Source organism: Aedes aegypti, chromosome 3 (assembly GCF_002204515.2).
Source record: "Aedes aegypti strain LVP_AGWG chromosome 3, AaegL5.0 Primary Assembly, whole genome shotgun sequence".
NCBI classification, from domain to species: domain Eukaryota; kingdom Metazoa; phylum Arthropoda; class Insecta; order Diptera; family Culicidae; genus Aedes; species Aedes aegypti.
The window spans coordinates 281,336,451-281,351,636 of record NC_035109.1 but is presented as its reverse complement, the minus strand read 5'-3'; the positions used below and the strand labels follow the sequence as shown (position 1 = coordinate 281,351,636).

Here is a 15,186-nt window from a genome sequence, read left to right as displayed (position 1 = left end):
CAAACTTTCAGTACAGACAATTTATAAAAGTTTGCTAAGAAGATAATCAATCGATCATTAACCATGTTTAAAATGATCTATAATATTTGTTTGTTCAAAACTCTTTCAAAATTCTAATTTTTGTGAGCACAGAATTTAAAATTTTTGGAGATACCAGTGCAGGAAATTCTTGGTTCAGTTCACCATAATGGATTCTTGGCAAAATCTGAAGGTAATCAGATTATTATATCAGAAGGCAGAAGGTAACTCTATAACTATCGGCAAATTCCTGAATTGATTTCTGATAATATTTTTTGAGAAAACAATGACAAAAAACTTAGAGTAACACCTGGCATATTGGGACTCAGTTTTATGAAATTTTTCATCATCGTGATTTTTAAACGTCTTCGTAACATCAAAAATGAAAAGCCAATCAAAAAAACATCCTAATGATTTTCATTGAAAATTCACCATTTCAAGCTAAGTTAATCCAACTTGAAGCAAAGTAACAGCAGCGTAGCAGTAATAATAAAATAAACCATCTGAAAGAGTTGAAGTGTAAATGCATGATATGTGGTGAAGCCTTTTCATTTTCATTTTTCATTTTCATTTTCATTTTGCAGCGTTTGGTGGGGCAATGAGAGCGCAAGTCAGTCCAAAGCCGGGGGCAGGGATAGGTAATGGCCGTAATAGTCTATGCGGACCACTTGAACACCATCGGAAATGATAGGAAGGGTTGGGGTAGGGTATAGGAAATTGGAGAAGACTTGACACAGTAATGCGATTAATGCTGCAAAATGTAAATGTGCTGAGAGCAATTTAATTTGAGTTTTGAAGTTTGGTTTGATTTATTAAAATTTCAAACAATTGTACAAGTAAGAAAGAATGAGCTGATCGCTTTATAGAAATTTAATAAACAACAAAGTAATAACAATATGAGAGTGATGCTAAGAACTGCTGATGGCACGATGCGACGCTTTAGGAGCTTTTGATAATGATTGAACATTACTATAAAGAACGCAATTCAATCGATGGTGACAACTTTACAAACTTTATCTTTTTTTATTATGTACAGATATAAAATTATAATTCAGTTCACTGATTGGCGGTGCTGATTTAAATAAAAATATTTGATATTATTAAAATGAAATGTGTTACTTACTCATGTGGTTCATACTTCCCTGACCAGAATTATTCTGTTTTGAGCATCCTTTTCGAAGCTATTCTATCCAGTTATCCATGGACTGCTTACAGTTCTGAAATTATTCTTATTGTGCATGCTCATGCATTATATTAGTAATGATCATAATCATGCAACAGATAAGAAGGTGAGAAAGAGAGAATATAGGAACAGTGATTAGTAATGAGTAATTATGTAGTTTTGTTAGAATAATAAACAATTAAACAGCACTAATGAATAGCTTAAAAAATGACATTACAGCATAGCTGAGCCTTTCGGATCATAAGACCGATGTATAAAAATAATTTGTTTCGAAATTGTCCGCGTGGTCTTCTAGTGCCCCTATTAGATTAGAATTAGTCATAGACATACATACCGAATGCTCGCCATGACCCTATGACCAACATTTGTATATGTATAGCCTTAGCTGATGTGGCTTTTCTAATAGGTAGTTCTTTCACTCATTGATTGTCTTCAAAACCTTGTCAATTATAGAAAATTGATTTTATTTCATTTATGACTACATTGAAGCTACATTGTACTTATTGAGTATTAGGTATTATTTTATGTTTTTATCACTATTGATATTATCAAGGCCAGAATTCCCAGTGAGTGAAGAATTTTATAGTACTAGAACACCATAGAAGATCGCTAAACATTACCTAATCATGGAACGGCTTTTTGCTCTATTATTTTAAGTAGATGCTATTGATCTCCCTTTGCTCCTATCCGCAACCCGGTGCACGCGCCCTGTTGGTTTCCGAAAACCTCGTAGAAGATTACAAACCGTCAATGGCATTCCCAATTACTACCCCACATTGCACATTCAAGGGTCTGACTGTGCTCCTAACCCACCCTCAGTTTGTAATCTTCTCGCCAGATTGAAATTATATTTTCCCGAAGTGAAAGTAATTTTGATGAGTGATAGCCGCACTATGCAGTAGTTTAACCAGAATCTTTAGGTCAGAAGACAAAATCTAAATTTTGTAATAAAAAGGCTGCCATTGCTTTGAAATTCACCCAACATCTAATCAAAGCTACTAACAACAGCGATCAATTATCAAAACTCATCGCTCCCTGGAAAATATAATCCCAAGCCCAGGGATGATATGTGGTGAAGCCTTTGCATACGAAATATGACTCAGTGCGTTAAGTTGAGAAGAAGCATTTGGTGCAAAGCCAGAGTGAACGACGCGAGTGAGAAAATCGAATAACAACAACCAACACAAATTACGTCAACGAAGCCAAAAGATGCGTGTGATCAATTTAACCGTCTAACGATTAAGAAAAAGTAAACAACGCTCTTTCCGTGGGTCCTGATCCGGGAAGAAGAGAACCGAACAAAATCCAAACGAAAAAATCGGTTGCTGCAAGCACCGGTGACTTCAGCAAGCACATACCTATCTATTACTTAAGCCGGTTGGGCGGTGTGTGACGAAAGGGAACGCATCATCAGCAGAAGCAACAATGCCACGCAACGGTGAAGCTTCCGGCTTGGATAAGGGTTTCAGCAGCAAACCGACACCGGACTGGCTACATCCGGATCACGTTATAATGAACGAAGGTGTCACGTTCGATGTGCGGGTAAGCGGTTTTTAATTGCCTCGTTTTTTATACGCATTTAATTCATACCTACTTACGTTCTTTCGATTCAAGCCTGTTAGATTTTGCTCTACAAGAATGGATAACACATAATCTTATTTTTGTGGTGTCGGCAATGATCCAGTTTTTTTTTTCTAGATAACATACATGATTGGATGATAACGTTTTTTCTATCAAATCGTGCTAACTTCTATGTAGACACTCATGCGAAGGAATATTACTCATTCAGTCGCGTACGCTAAAGGTCAACCGGTGATTGGATTTAGCCATTGCAATGTGCATTACTATGTCTCGTTGATTTGATATGCTGCGCAAATTCCTGCACAATGAATCATGTGTATGTCGTCATCTATATTTACATTAATACTAATATTGGCAAGTGTATTTGGTCGATTATGTACTTAGCAGTTAAGATTATGTACTATGTATGTTTTTACGTAATACGTAAATTTTACTTAGATGATATTTTTCATAATTAAACCTCATGTCTGAAGCCGACTTTTTGAATAACTATGTCATTTAATTTATTATTATTCATTTATTTGGTCCGCCTAAATTATTTACCTCAAACAACTTCAAACACATCCTTTTCAAATAATACCTCAGCACCAACGTCACTAGGCCTTCCTGTATCTCTACTCCAAAGTAAGTCGTCACTATAACATTTACGTCATAAATGACTATCTCGGGGATGGGATTCGATTCCTGGTCCTCGGCGCGAGAGGCGTGTGTTTAAACCACACCAGGTCCGTCCCCTTCTGTGTGGTGTGTACTTCATTATGATTTACTCAAGCCGATCTTTGCTGTCTCTCACTTCAGAGACACGAAGGCCTCCTCCACTGACCTGCGATCGATTCTAGTGAGGTCGATATCATCTAGAAAGCCAAGGAGCAATGTGACCGTGCGGTAAAAGGTCATTTTTCGGCACGCCAGATCCACTAATCACAACCTTGAGTGCAATGTTGAGCAGAGTTAGAATCAAAGGCCTAGTTTAGTTTCGCCGGAAAACCATGTTCAAACTTTATCTTCGACTGCTCATTTCTTTTTATTGACTCGTACGCTGCCTTGAAATCGATAAACAGATTATTAGAATGCAAGTTATTCTTCTTCTTGGCATAACGTCCTCACTGGGACAGAGCCTGCTTTTCAGCTTATTGTGCAATGCGCACTTCCACAGCTATTAACTGAGAGCTTTCTTTGCCGAAGTTGTCAGTTTTGCAATCGTATTTCTTGTGGCAAGTACGATGATACTCTAGGGAAATTAAGGAATGCAAGTTATATTTACTTAATTTACCTAAGATCATGCCTAAGGTAAACATCTGATCCATTGTTCATCGCGACAGGGTAATCTCTTTGAAATTGATGAACCTCCGTCTGTGCCTATACTGAGTCCAGTTAAGAAGTTATTCAACTTATTTTGAATTAGCTCCCAACTGGCTCTCAGAGCGCTTTTTCCATCTACCGGCATTTTAATCGGTTTTCGAACTCCATTAAAGCTAAGCATCAAAAAATGGTTTGGAGTTAACGACTCCTTCTCTTCGCTGTCGAGTGGTAAAAACGTTAGCGGCGCGAATTCACCATGTGCTCCGCCTCTGCCAGTAGGATAATGAACGATTCGTCATCCAACTTCCGCGACTCCGGTGAAGTTCCTATAGCAGTCTTCACGGATCACGGAAGCCGGAGGGTTGAACCGCCATTGAATATTCGCATCCGGAAAACTGCTACCTAAGGTATTGCACATTTCTCGTAGTTCATCGTTAACGTTCAATGCTCCGTCATTGTAATCAACGCCATCATCAAAACTGCAAAAGCAGCTTTTTGTTCAAAACTAAAAATATTCGAGGAAAATGTGTTCACTGTGTTTCGGTTGGAGGATAGAATACAGTGAACACATTTTCCTGTAAATTTTCTTGATTTTGATCGAAAAACCTGCTTTCGGAAATTCTGACATCAATGATGGATCCTGGCCCCTTAAGGTTTTTATTCGCACCAATGAAGTTTGTTCCGTTATCCGTGTACAATTCTTGTGGCGCTCCTCGGCGAACTGCCTTCTTGCACGATCCCGTTGAAAGAGAATGCACTACCTCCATGTGTATAGCCCGAGCGGTTAGACACGTGGATATCGCTACCCAACGCTTGACCGCACAACGACCAACCTTTACTAGATAAGGCCCGAAGTAGTCTATGCCTACAAACGTAAAAGGTCTCACAAATGGCGTAATACGTAACCGAGGTAGTTGAAGCACTACTTACTACTTGATCGAACTTGAGTTCTTTGTTTCAGCACGTACAACTTCTGATGAATTTCGTTCACGATCGCTTCACTGTCAGCGTGGTGAATTTTTTGGTGGTAATAGTCTAACAACAAGCTTGTGATCGGGTGTCCCTTAGAGGCAGTAACACAGGGAACTTGACATCGTACTCTACGTAGTCTGCAGCGGCGATTCGACCATCCACACGAATCAGTCCGTGTTTATCCATTACATGTGGAAGATTCGCTAAGGAACTGTTTCGACATAGCGATCGTTGGTTGTCTGGTGTCAATTTGCGGTTGCGCTTCAATAAGGCGACCTCATCTGGATAAACATCTGACTGAGCGTAATGCCAGAGAAATCTCCACATTCCGCAAATCCTCACCACTTATACTTCCTGTATCTTCGAACGACATTCTACCTTATTTGTTGCAAAAGCTTATTACTGAACCGGTGGACATACACCATAGTTCATAGCAGCCGTTCGTATTTGGACTATCGCAATATATCGATGATCGGTTCTGCTACAAAGTCGAAACCAATAAAAATTCAGGACTATCAACATTGATAAATCAAGGTTTATGTCAAACAGTGACGTTTGTCTTCATTTTAAGTTTTGTGTGCTTCGTGGCCGTGTGGCTAGTGTTATCAAGCATTTAGCCGCATCGAGTCAAGGAGTGTGGGTTCGATTCCCGCTGCAGTCCGGAAAACTTTCGACTATGACACTGGTCGTTGCATGCTAGTCCGTTGTCTAGTGTGGTGCTTCCTTCAAAGGCAAATCTTCCACTGGAGGCATTAACGTGTTGGTGTCTAGGTAGCCCACCTAACGGGAGCCCAAATAAAACGAAGCCCAACTAAATATAGCGTAACGAACGAAATTCGACTGTATCTTGAACTTATCCTTCGGCCAACTATTGTCCTCATCGTACAGAAAGGCAGGACCACGTACCCAGCGACTTCCAGATTTGCAGTTTGGTCCTTTCCCCCACTTGGTGGCTCCATCGGCAATTTTTCTCTTAGTTCCTAACCATCGCTGTTCTTCAGCTTTAGATAAGCTTAAAATCTCATTCACTCTAAACGCTACGTACTGCCGATATCGACGGGTGTCGAATTTGATCCACGAAATGACAATGCTGGAATCACTCCAGAAGTAGGGTAACGGTCGTATTTTGGACCCCCTAAGGAAGTGATTGTAGTTTTTTGTCCCAATGAATTAATTGCACAGCGTAACCAAGTCAAAGAACATGCCAAAATGTAGAAAAAAAACTTCCCCTACGAGATAAAAATGCCCCTACAATCATGTAGGATCCAAAAAATGTCGAAAATAATTAAATTGTGAAGCACTGTTTTTCATTATTTTGGACACACCAATACATTTTGGACCCTCAGAGTATATATTTTGGACCCCCGGCATTTTTTATCGTATGGCGACAAAGTCTACGACACTGGTTGTATAATATGCTTGCCCATAGTCTAATCAATCGATTAACAATGGAAAACCAAAGAAATTTTACAGAAAATTTTTTTTAGTGCAGAAATTTGAAAAACGTAGAGCTCCAAGGTCTCGAAACAGACATCTAGGTATGCGGACTTCGTTCACAGAATCATTTTCAATCATTTTCAAAATTTTATTTTGAATTCTCTGCAGAGCTTTCTTCCTGGTATTACAACAGCTAGCCCATATTGGTACAGCATACAACATGACTGGCCTGAAAATTTGTTTGAATATCAAAAGCTTGTTCTTAAGACAAAGTTTTGATTTTCTATTAATAGGGGGATAGAGACATTTTACATATTTGTTACATTTGGCTTGAATACCCTCAATGTGATTTTTGAAAGTTAAATTCTTATCTAGCATGAGCCCTAGATACTTAACTTCATCTGACGAATTTATTGGAGTCCTCTCATCGTGACAACATGTCTACTTGAAGGTTTCAAATAAAGAGCTTTGGGTTTATGTGGGAATATTATTAGTTGAGTTTTGGAAGCATTAGGAGAAATCTTCCATTTTTGCAAGTATGAAGAAAAAATATTCAAACTTTTTTGCAATCGACTACAGATGACACGCAGGCTTCGTCCTTTGGCGGAGAGGCCTGTGTCATCCGCAACCAAAGATTTTTGACATCCCTGTGGTAACTCAGGTAAGTCAGATGTGAAAATATTGTATAATATTGGTCCCAAAATGCTGCCTTGGGGAACACCAGCTCTTACAGGAAGTCTTTCAGATCTGGAGTTCTGATAATTAACCTGAAGTGTACGATTTGACAGATATCAGGTATCAGAAGGCCGGCTCCAAAGGCACGTTCCCCACCAGTTGGGAGATTTGTGCCATCGCCATATTTGAGCCTATTTCATCATCTACCCGATGGGAGAGGAAAGGGAAGGGAAAGATGGGAGGAAATAGGAGTGGGTCCCTTGAAGAGGGAAGATCGCATAAGCGAAATGAGAGCATGTAGCTCCATACCACAATGGGTTCGAACAGCGCCCTAAAAAGGGCACTGCAAAACGCGTGAGCGTAAAGAGAGCCTATAGCTATTACCACAGCGGGTTAAGAATAACAGGATGTCCTGAAGATTCAGGCTTCTGTATTCAGTTTCACTTAATAAGTGTTTACCAAGTAATTGGAATCGCATTTGCGCAAAAACTGGACAGTTACATATCAGGTGATACGAAGTTCCATAATCGGAGTCACAACTATCACACACAAATGAGTCAGCACGCTGAATATTTGCCATGTGATAGTTGAGTCGGCAGTGGCCTGTCAACGCTCTGACCAAGAGACTGCAATTCTGCTTTGACAGATTTGTTAAATACTTCGCCACCTTTGGAGATGGCTCAGTAATATACAATTTTGTTTGACGACACGACTCCAAACTATTCCAATATTGCTTGTGCTGAGTTGCCGCCCAAGAGTTTATCTGAAGCTTCACCCAGCACTTCGAAATTGGAATAGCCGGCTCAGGGCCAATGAAGTCATGCGATGCTCCATCACGAGCTAGCTCATCAGCCAATTCATTTCCAGCGATGGAAGAATGGCCAGGTACCCATACAAGGTTTACAGAGTTGACTGAATTCAGTTCCTCAATTTGAGTTCGACATGCGATAACAAGCTTCGACCTTGAGTTGGCCGAAGCGAGAGCTTTTATAGCAGCCTGACTATCTGAACAGAAGTATATGACTTTACCCATTACGCGCTGTTGAAGTGCTGATTGCACTCCACACATAAGAGCAAATATTTCCGCCTGAAAAACGGTGCAGTTTCTACCAAGTGAGTAAAACTGATTCAGCCTTAGCTCACGAGAATATACTCCTGCACCAGCTCTACCTTCAAGAAGGGAGCCATCAGTGTAACATACTATATTGTTTGATATACTTCTTTCCAAATAGCCAGACGTCCACTCTTCCCGTGAAGGGAATTGTGTGGTAAATGTCCTGTAAGGAAAGTTACAAGCAATTGTGAGATCACTTGGAGCAAGGACAATTTTGTCCCAATTCACCAAAAGTGGAAACAACGAAGTGTGTGTAGATCTACGATTCACTGGATTTTTCTCCAGTAGATCCAGTACCCATAAACGGTAAGAGCAAGAAAGTGCTTCTTGTTTAAGATATATGTGTAGTGGCGCAACGTCGAAAAGGGCCTCGAGCGCTGCTGTGGGAGTTGTAGAGAACGCACCAGACATCGCCATCAAGCACATCCTTTGGAGATGGCCCAATTTTGATTGGATTGTTCTCACTTCGCCCTTTTGCCACCACACAAGACATCCATATGCCAATATTGGTCGAACAACTGTTGTGTAAATCCATTTGATATATTTGGGTTTGAGGCCCCAAGTTTTACCAAAGGTTCGCCGGCATTGACCGAAGGCCATGCAAGCTTTTTTGACTCTGAAATCAATGTGAGGTGTCCATGAAAGTTTGGAATCTAGAATGACTCCGACATACTTTACTTGATCAGTCACATTAATCTCAGTGCCAAAAAGACGTAAAGGTCGAATTCCATCGCGGTTTCGTCTTTCCGTAAAAAGAACAATAGATGTTTTATTCGGGTTAACCGAAAGGCCATATTGGCGACACCAACTCTCGACTACCTGAAGAGCACTTTGCATCAGGTCGAATAGGGTGCTTATGCACATACCAACTATCAGAGCTAGATAGTCGTCGGCAAATCCATAAGTTGGAAAACCGCAATTATTGAGTTGCCTCAATAGCGTATCTGCTACGAGATTCCACAAAAGTGGTGACAAGACTCCCCCTTGGGGGCATCCGCAAACACTCAATTTTCGAATCGCTGATTGACGCAATGTCGAGAAGAGATGTCGATTTTTGAGCATTTGATGAATCCAATTGGTAATCATTGTAGGTAGCCCATGGTTTCGTGCGGCTTCCAATATGGCATCGAAAGACACGTTATCAAAGGCACCCTCAATATCCAAGAAAACACCCAAGCACGATTGCTTCTGAGCGAATGCTTTCTCGATATCGTATACAACTTTGTGTAAAAGAGTCACAGTGGACTTTCCAGATTGGTAAGCATGTTGATTCACATGAAGAGGCATGTTTGCCAAATAAACATCACGGATGTGATGATCGATAATCCGTTCCAGACATTTCAGAAGAAAAGAGGTCAGACTGATTGGTCTAAAACTCTTCGCTTCCTCATACGACGCACGTCCTCCTTTTGGGATAAACTTTACAGTAATATCACGCCAGGATTTGGGAATGTACCCGGTAGCAAAACTGCTTACAAGTAGCTTTTTCAAAACATGTTTGATAAACTCAAATCCCTTTTGGAGCAGAACAGGATAAATCCCATCCGCTCCTGGAGATTTGAAAGGAGCAAAACTATTAAGTGCCCATTGAATCGATTCAGTAGTTACGATACTGCGAGCCGAGGCCAGAGACTCGTAACTACATGAAAAGACATTTGATTCATCCGTAGATGCTATGTCCACACATCCGGGGAAGTGTGTATTGAATAAACATTCTAAAACTTCTTCATCGGAAGAAGTAAAGTCACCATTAGGTAAGCGAATTTCGTTCACTTGGAAATCCTTAGATTTTGCAAGAATTTTGTTCAACCGACTGACTTCACTCAAACTGGAACCATTTGTACAAAGGTTTTTCCAGCCGGATCGTTCAGCAGAACGAAGAGCCTTCTTGTAAGCCTTGCGAGCTGACTTGAACGACTCTGATCCAGCTGAACGGCGTCTGTTCCAACTCCTTCTACATTGTTTCCTGAGTCTAGTCAGATCGGAATTCCACCATGGGGTCCCTCTTGTAGTCTTTACAGACCGCAGAGGACATGCTTCTTCAAAAGCTTCCATAATGTAGGATGTTGTAGTATCAACGGCATCATCCAGATCACTTGGATTTTCAATGGACGGAGAATATCCATGAAATTTGGTCGCAACCAATTCAATGTAGAGTTCCCAGTTTGTTGACCGGGGATTCCTAAAACGCAAAGTCTGCGCAGTTACATTTGAATGTTCAAAGAAGATGTAGCGATGATCAGATAATGATTCCTCATCTGATACATGCCAATTCGTCAACTCGTGACTGATTCTATTCGAGCAGAGCGTTATGTCTAACACTTCTTCTCTATTAGAAACCATGAAGGTTGGGCGATTGCCTATGTTAAGTAATCCAAGGTCTGTACTACTTAAGTATTCCATCAGACTGGAGCCTCTCAAATTGATATCCGAGCTGCCCCAGATGATGTGATGAGCATTGGCATCACTGCCCACAATCAGCGGAAGGCCTTTTGTTACGCAGTGTACGACAACTCGTTTGAAGTCATCCGTTGGGGATGGTTCATCATGTGGTAAATATACCGAACAATAGACGTATTTCCTGTTGAGGTCACCAACAGAAACATCGATTGTGACAGCACATACATCTCTGGTAGTTAACTCAGAAATGAGTGTAGCAACGATTGCTTTATTAAAGAGCACGCATGCGCGGGGCATGGAGCGCGAGTTTGCCATTTCAAGCTTGCTAAAAGTAGCAAAAACTGGGTCCACAAGGTTACCTAGATAGAAGTTCCCTCTACGAAAGTAGGGTTCTTGAACTAGCGCCACTTGGGCTGCACCATTTTGCATGAGTCTGCAAAGATTGATCGTTGCTGTTCTTTTATGCTGAAGATTGATCTGAGCTAACCTAACCGTAGCCACTACCCAAACTAGGCAGGATTAAGCTTTTTGCAATCTCAGCACGAAAAAGACCAGCAACGAAAAAACCAGATCGGTATCTATTTAAAGTCGCCAAAGGCGAAAGAGCACAGAATACACTGTGTAAAACGCATAATGCGAATCCATATAGGTGATAATTTAAATTAAATGTCAACATATTCATAATCCCACCCTTATTAAGCCTCAAGATAGAGACTGAAGAAGGGCAGCCGATTATCTCGGAGAAACACAAGGTCACCTGCACCATTGCTCCGGGTAGCACAGGAAGGACTCAATACTGTGGAGGGCGCCCTGGTACCCCACAGGCTCCGTTTGCGGTTAGGTTTTATTTAGACCCCCCTAACCATTCATTCTTAGGCACGGTACGCATCACACCATAAATTAGGGGTCACCTGTGAGGTGGACTTTTACCACCGGAACAGGCAATCCGTAGTGTTAATTCTTAGCCAGTTGAAACAACCGCTACCGACACTACGCGGCTATCTAGGCTGCTCGGGAAAAGGAGGTTAATATTGATGATTAACTCCTGACGTGCCCAAGCAGCCACTAATTAAAGTTTTTCAATTTTACAATCAAACCTTCATGCCAAACACTGTCGAATGCTTTTTCTATGTCTAGAAGAGCAAGACCAGTAGAATAGCCTTCAGATTTGTTGGAACGGATCAAATTTGTTACACGTAAGAGTTGATGAGTGGCCGAATGTCCATGGCGGAATCCGAACTGTTCATTGGCGAAAATTGAATTTTCGTTGATGTGGGCCATCATTCTGTTCAAAATAACCTTTTCAAAAAGTTTACTGATAGAGGAAAGCAAACTGATTGGACCATAGCTAGAAGCTTCTGCAGCATTTTTGTCTGGTTTTAAAATTGGAATAACCTTAGCATTTTTCCATTTGTCAGGAAAATATGCTAATTGAATACATTTGTTAAAAATGTCAACTAAAATGATAAGCTACTTTCTGGAAGTTTCTTGATGAGGATGTAGAAAATTCCATCATCGCCAGGAGCTTTCATATTTTTGAATTTTTTGATAATAGTTCTCACTTCTTCCAAATCAGTCTCCCAGGCATTTTCGAAAACGTTCTCTTGATTGAGAATATTTTCGAAGTCCTGAGTAACTTGATGTTCAATTGGACTAGTAAGTCCTAAATTAAAATTGTGCGCACTTTCAAACTGCATAGCAAGTTTTTGAGCTTTTTCGCAATTAGTTAGCAATAATTTGTTTTCCTCTTTCAATGCCGGTATTGGCTTCTGAAGTTTTTTCAAGATTTTAGATAATTTCCAAAAAGGCTTAGAGCCAGGGTCCAATTGAGAAATTGTATTTTCAAAATTTTTGTTTCTTAAATCTGCAAAACGTTTCTTGATTTCTTTCTGCAAATCCTGCCATATAACTTTCATAGCAGGATTACGAGTGCGTTGAAATTGCCTTCTCCTCACGTTTTTAAGACGGATCAAGAGTTTAAGATCATCGTCTATAATCACGGATTCAAATTTTACTTCACATTTTGGAATTGCAATGCTCCTGGCTTCAACAATGGAATTTGTTAAAGTTTCAAGAGCATTGTCAATGTCAAGTTTAGTTTCTAAAGAAATGTTAACATCAAGATTAGATTCAACATACGTTTCATATATATTCCAGTCGGCTCGTAAATAATTGAAAGTGGAGCTGATAGGATTGAGAATCGCTTCATGGGATATTTGAAATGTAATAGGCACATGATCAGAATCAAAATCAGCATGAGTAACTAATTGGCTACAAAGATGACTAGAGTCGGTTAAGACCAAGTCAATCGTAGATGGATTTCTAGAAGAGGAAAAACATGTAGGGCTATCAGGGTATTGAATTGAGAAATATCCTGAAGAGCACTCATCAAATAAAATTCTGCCGTTGGAATTACTTTGAGAATTATTCCATGACCGATGTTTGGCATTAAAGTCACCAATGACAAAAAATTTTGACTTATTGCGAGTCAATTTTCGCAAGTCAGTTTGGAGCAAATTAACTTGCTGTCCAGATCATTGAAAAGGCAAATAGGCAGCTATTAAAGTATATTTACCAAGCTGTGTTTCAACAGAAACACCTTAAGTTTCAAATGACGAAAGCAGTTGATGTTTTATACGCCTATGAATGATGATTGCAACTCCCCCACATGCCCCATCAAGTCGATCATTACGATAAACAAAAAAATTTGGATCTTTTTTTAGTTTGTATCCAGGTTATAAATAAGTTTCGGTTATAACTGCTATATGCACGTTATTAGCTGTAAGAAAATTAAACAGCTCGTCCTCCTTACCATTCAGAGAACGAGCATTCCAATTTAAAATATTCAAATTATTATTTGAATCCATTATCTGCAGCCATTGTTTCCAGCGTGTGAACAGAACTTCGGGAATTTACTCGCCTCAATCCACTTTAGCTCTCCAGACGGCTTGGAGTAATATCTTTCCTGGTATAACTAGCGAGCCCACTAGCCCGAATGGATCGTATATTTTCATTACGAAGTCTAGCATTATTCTCTTTGTCGGCACAATCTCATTGTCAGCATCCAGGTTCTTTTGTAAGTTGATTGTGAAACAGAACACATCTTCGCTCGGTAGCCACGACATCCAAAGAACCCGCTGACTGTTCATCGAAAAACTTTTCACTGTTACTGGGGTCACTTCACCGATTGCTTCAAGGACTGATGATCGATGTGATACCCAGTTGCGGATAAGGAAACCTTCTTTTGGTAGACTCTAGCCACCTCCAATGCTAACTCAACGGCTTCCTCTTCAGTGTCGACACTATCAAGGTAGTCGTCGATATAATGCTTTTGACATGCATAATGTTCTTCACATATTGTCGTTGAGCTGGAAAACAAGTTGCTCCGAAGATAGCAACGTCAGACGCCATCGTCTCCATCGGCTCACTGGGAGAATTGCGATAGAAAAATTACAGCGCGCTACGATCTTCCTTACGGATTCCGACTTGAAGGAATATCTCTTGTATGCTCACGGAACTTAAACATTACAGATAGCTGCGGTGTTAAGAGGTCTGGTCCTTTTAGAAGCACCGTGTTTCGCCAACTTTTGCTACCGCGTCTTAAATGACCCGTGTTTTCCCGGACTTGTTAGGGTTGAGTACCACTCCTAACGGAAGGTACCAAGTGCGTTGCGGGTCAAACTTCGACATTTCTTCATTGGTTACTGGGTGTATGAGGTTACTGGGTGCTATCGCATAGCTATGGATTCTTCTCTAGGCGTCTCTCCAGGCATCTTAAGGTGAAGATAAATCGAAGCCAAAGTTCAAATTTTCAAGAGCACGGATCTGAAGAACCGAACATCCTTTCAATCTGAAAACTTAATCGATTGGTCACTAGCTGGTGGTGACCAATCGATTAGGTTTTCAGCTCAAACGGATGTTTGGTTATCCAGATCCGTGCTCTTGAAAATTTGAACTTTGGCTTCGATTCATCTTCACCTTAATCGACGCTCAGCTATTAGTATACTGCCCGGAAACTCAATTATTTCATGTTTCCAAAGTAGCCCAGTTTCAAATTCATCGCTCCTGTCCGTACTGTTGTTTCTTCGAGAATTTAACGTGCTTGTTTTTTTTTTTTTTTTGGACAGGTTCATAGTGTAACAGTCGATGGTGTCGCTTTTGGCAACTATTGATTCCGCCGACTTCACCTTCGCATGGCCAGCGAGTATGGGAAACCAAACAACGGCGGCATAGCCTGGTTTCCTTCACAAAATTCCACCGAATATCTATTGAAACCTTTTTGAAGGCTGAGCAGCTCACAGTAATAATGTAGTTGTTGTCCGGCATTCTTGCAACATGCCCTGCCCAGCGTATCCTTCCAGCTTTAGCGATACTGGGTTCGCCAGAGAATTGAGCGAGCTTGTGGTTCATCCTTGGCCGCCACACGCCGCCGAAAATCGTTCTTAGCACTCGGCGTTCGAAAACCCCAAGAGCTTGCAAGTCCTCCTCGAGCATAGTCCACGTC

At 40.6% G+C, this 15,186-nt stretch overlaps 1 protein-coding gene across 7 annotated transcripts in view; it reads left to right on the top strand.

Annotated features, from left to right (window-relative positions):
- The window catches only part of LOC5571016 (SHC-transforming protein 4), a 40,509-nt gene that overhangs the window by 14,382 nt on the left and 10,941 nt on the right, over window positions 1-15,186 (top strand). For 6 of the 7 annotated variants that reach the window (XM_001653396.2, XM_021855246.1, XM_021855244.1 and 3 more), the window contains one exon: window positions 2,257-2,743. In XM_001653396.2, coding sequence (XP_001653446.1) covers window positions 2,627-2,743 — 117 coding nt within the window. In that variant the 5' untranslated portion in view covers window positions 2,257-2,626. Of the gene's footprint in view, window positions 1-2,209; window positions 2,744-15,186 lie in introns of all 7 variants that reach the window. The other variant, XM_021855245.1, reaches the window with a different exon arrangement.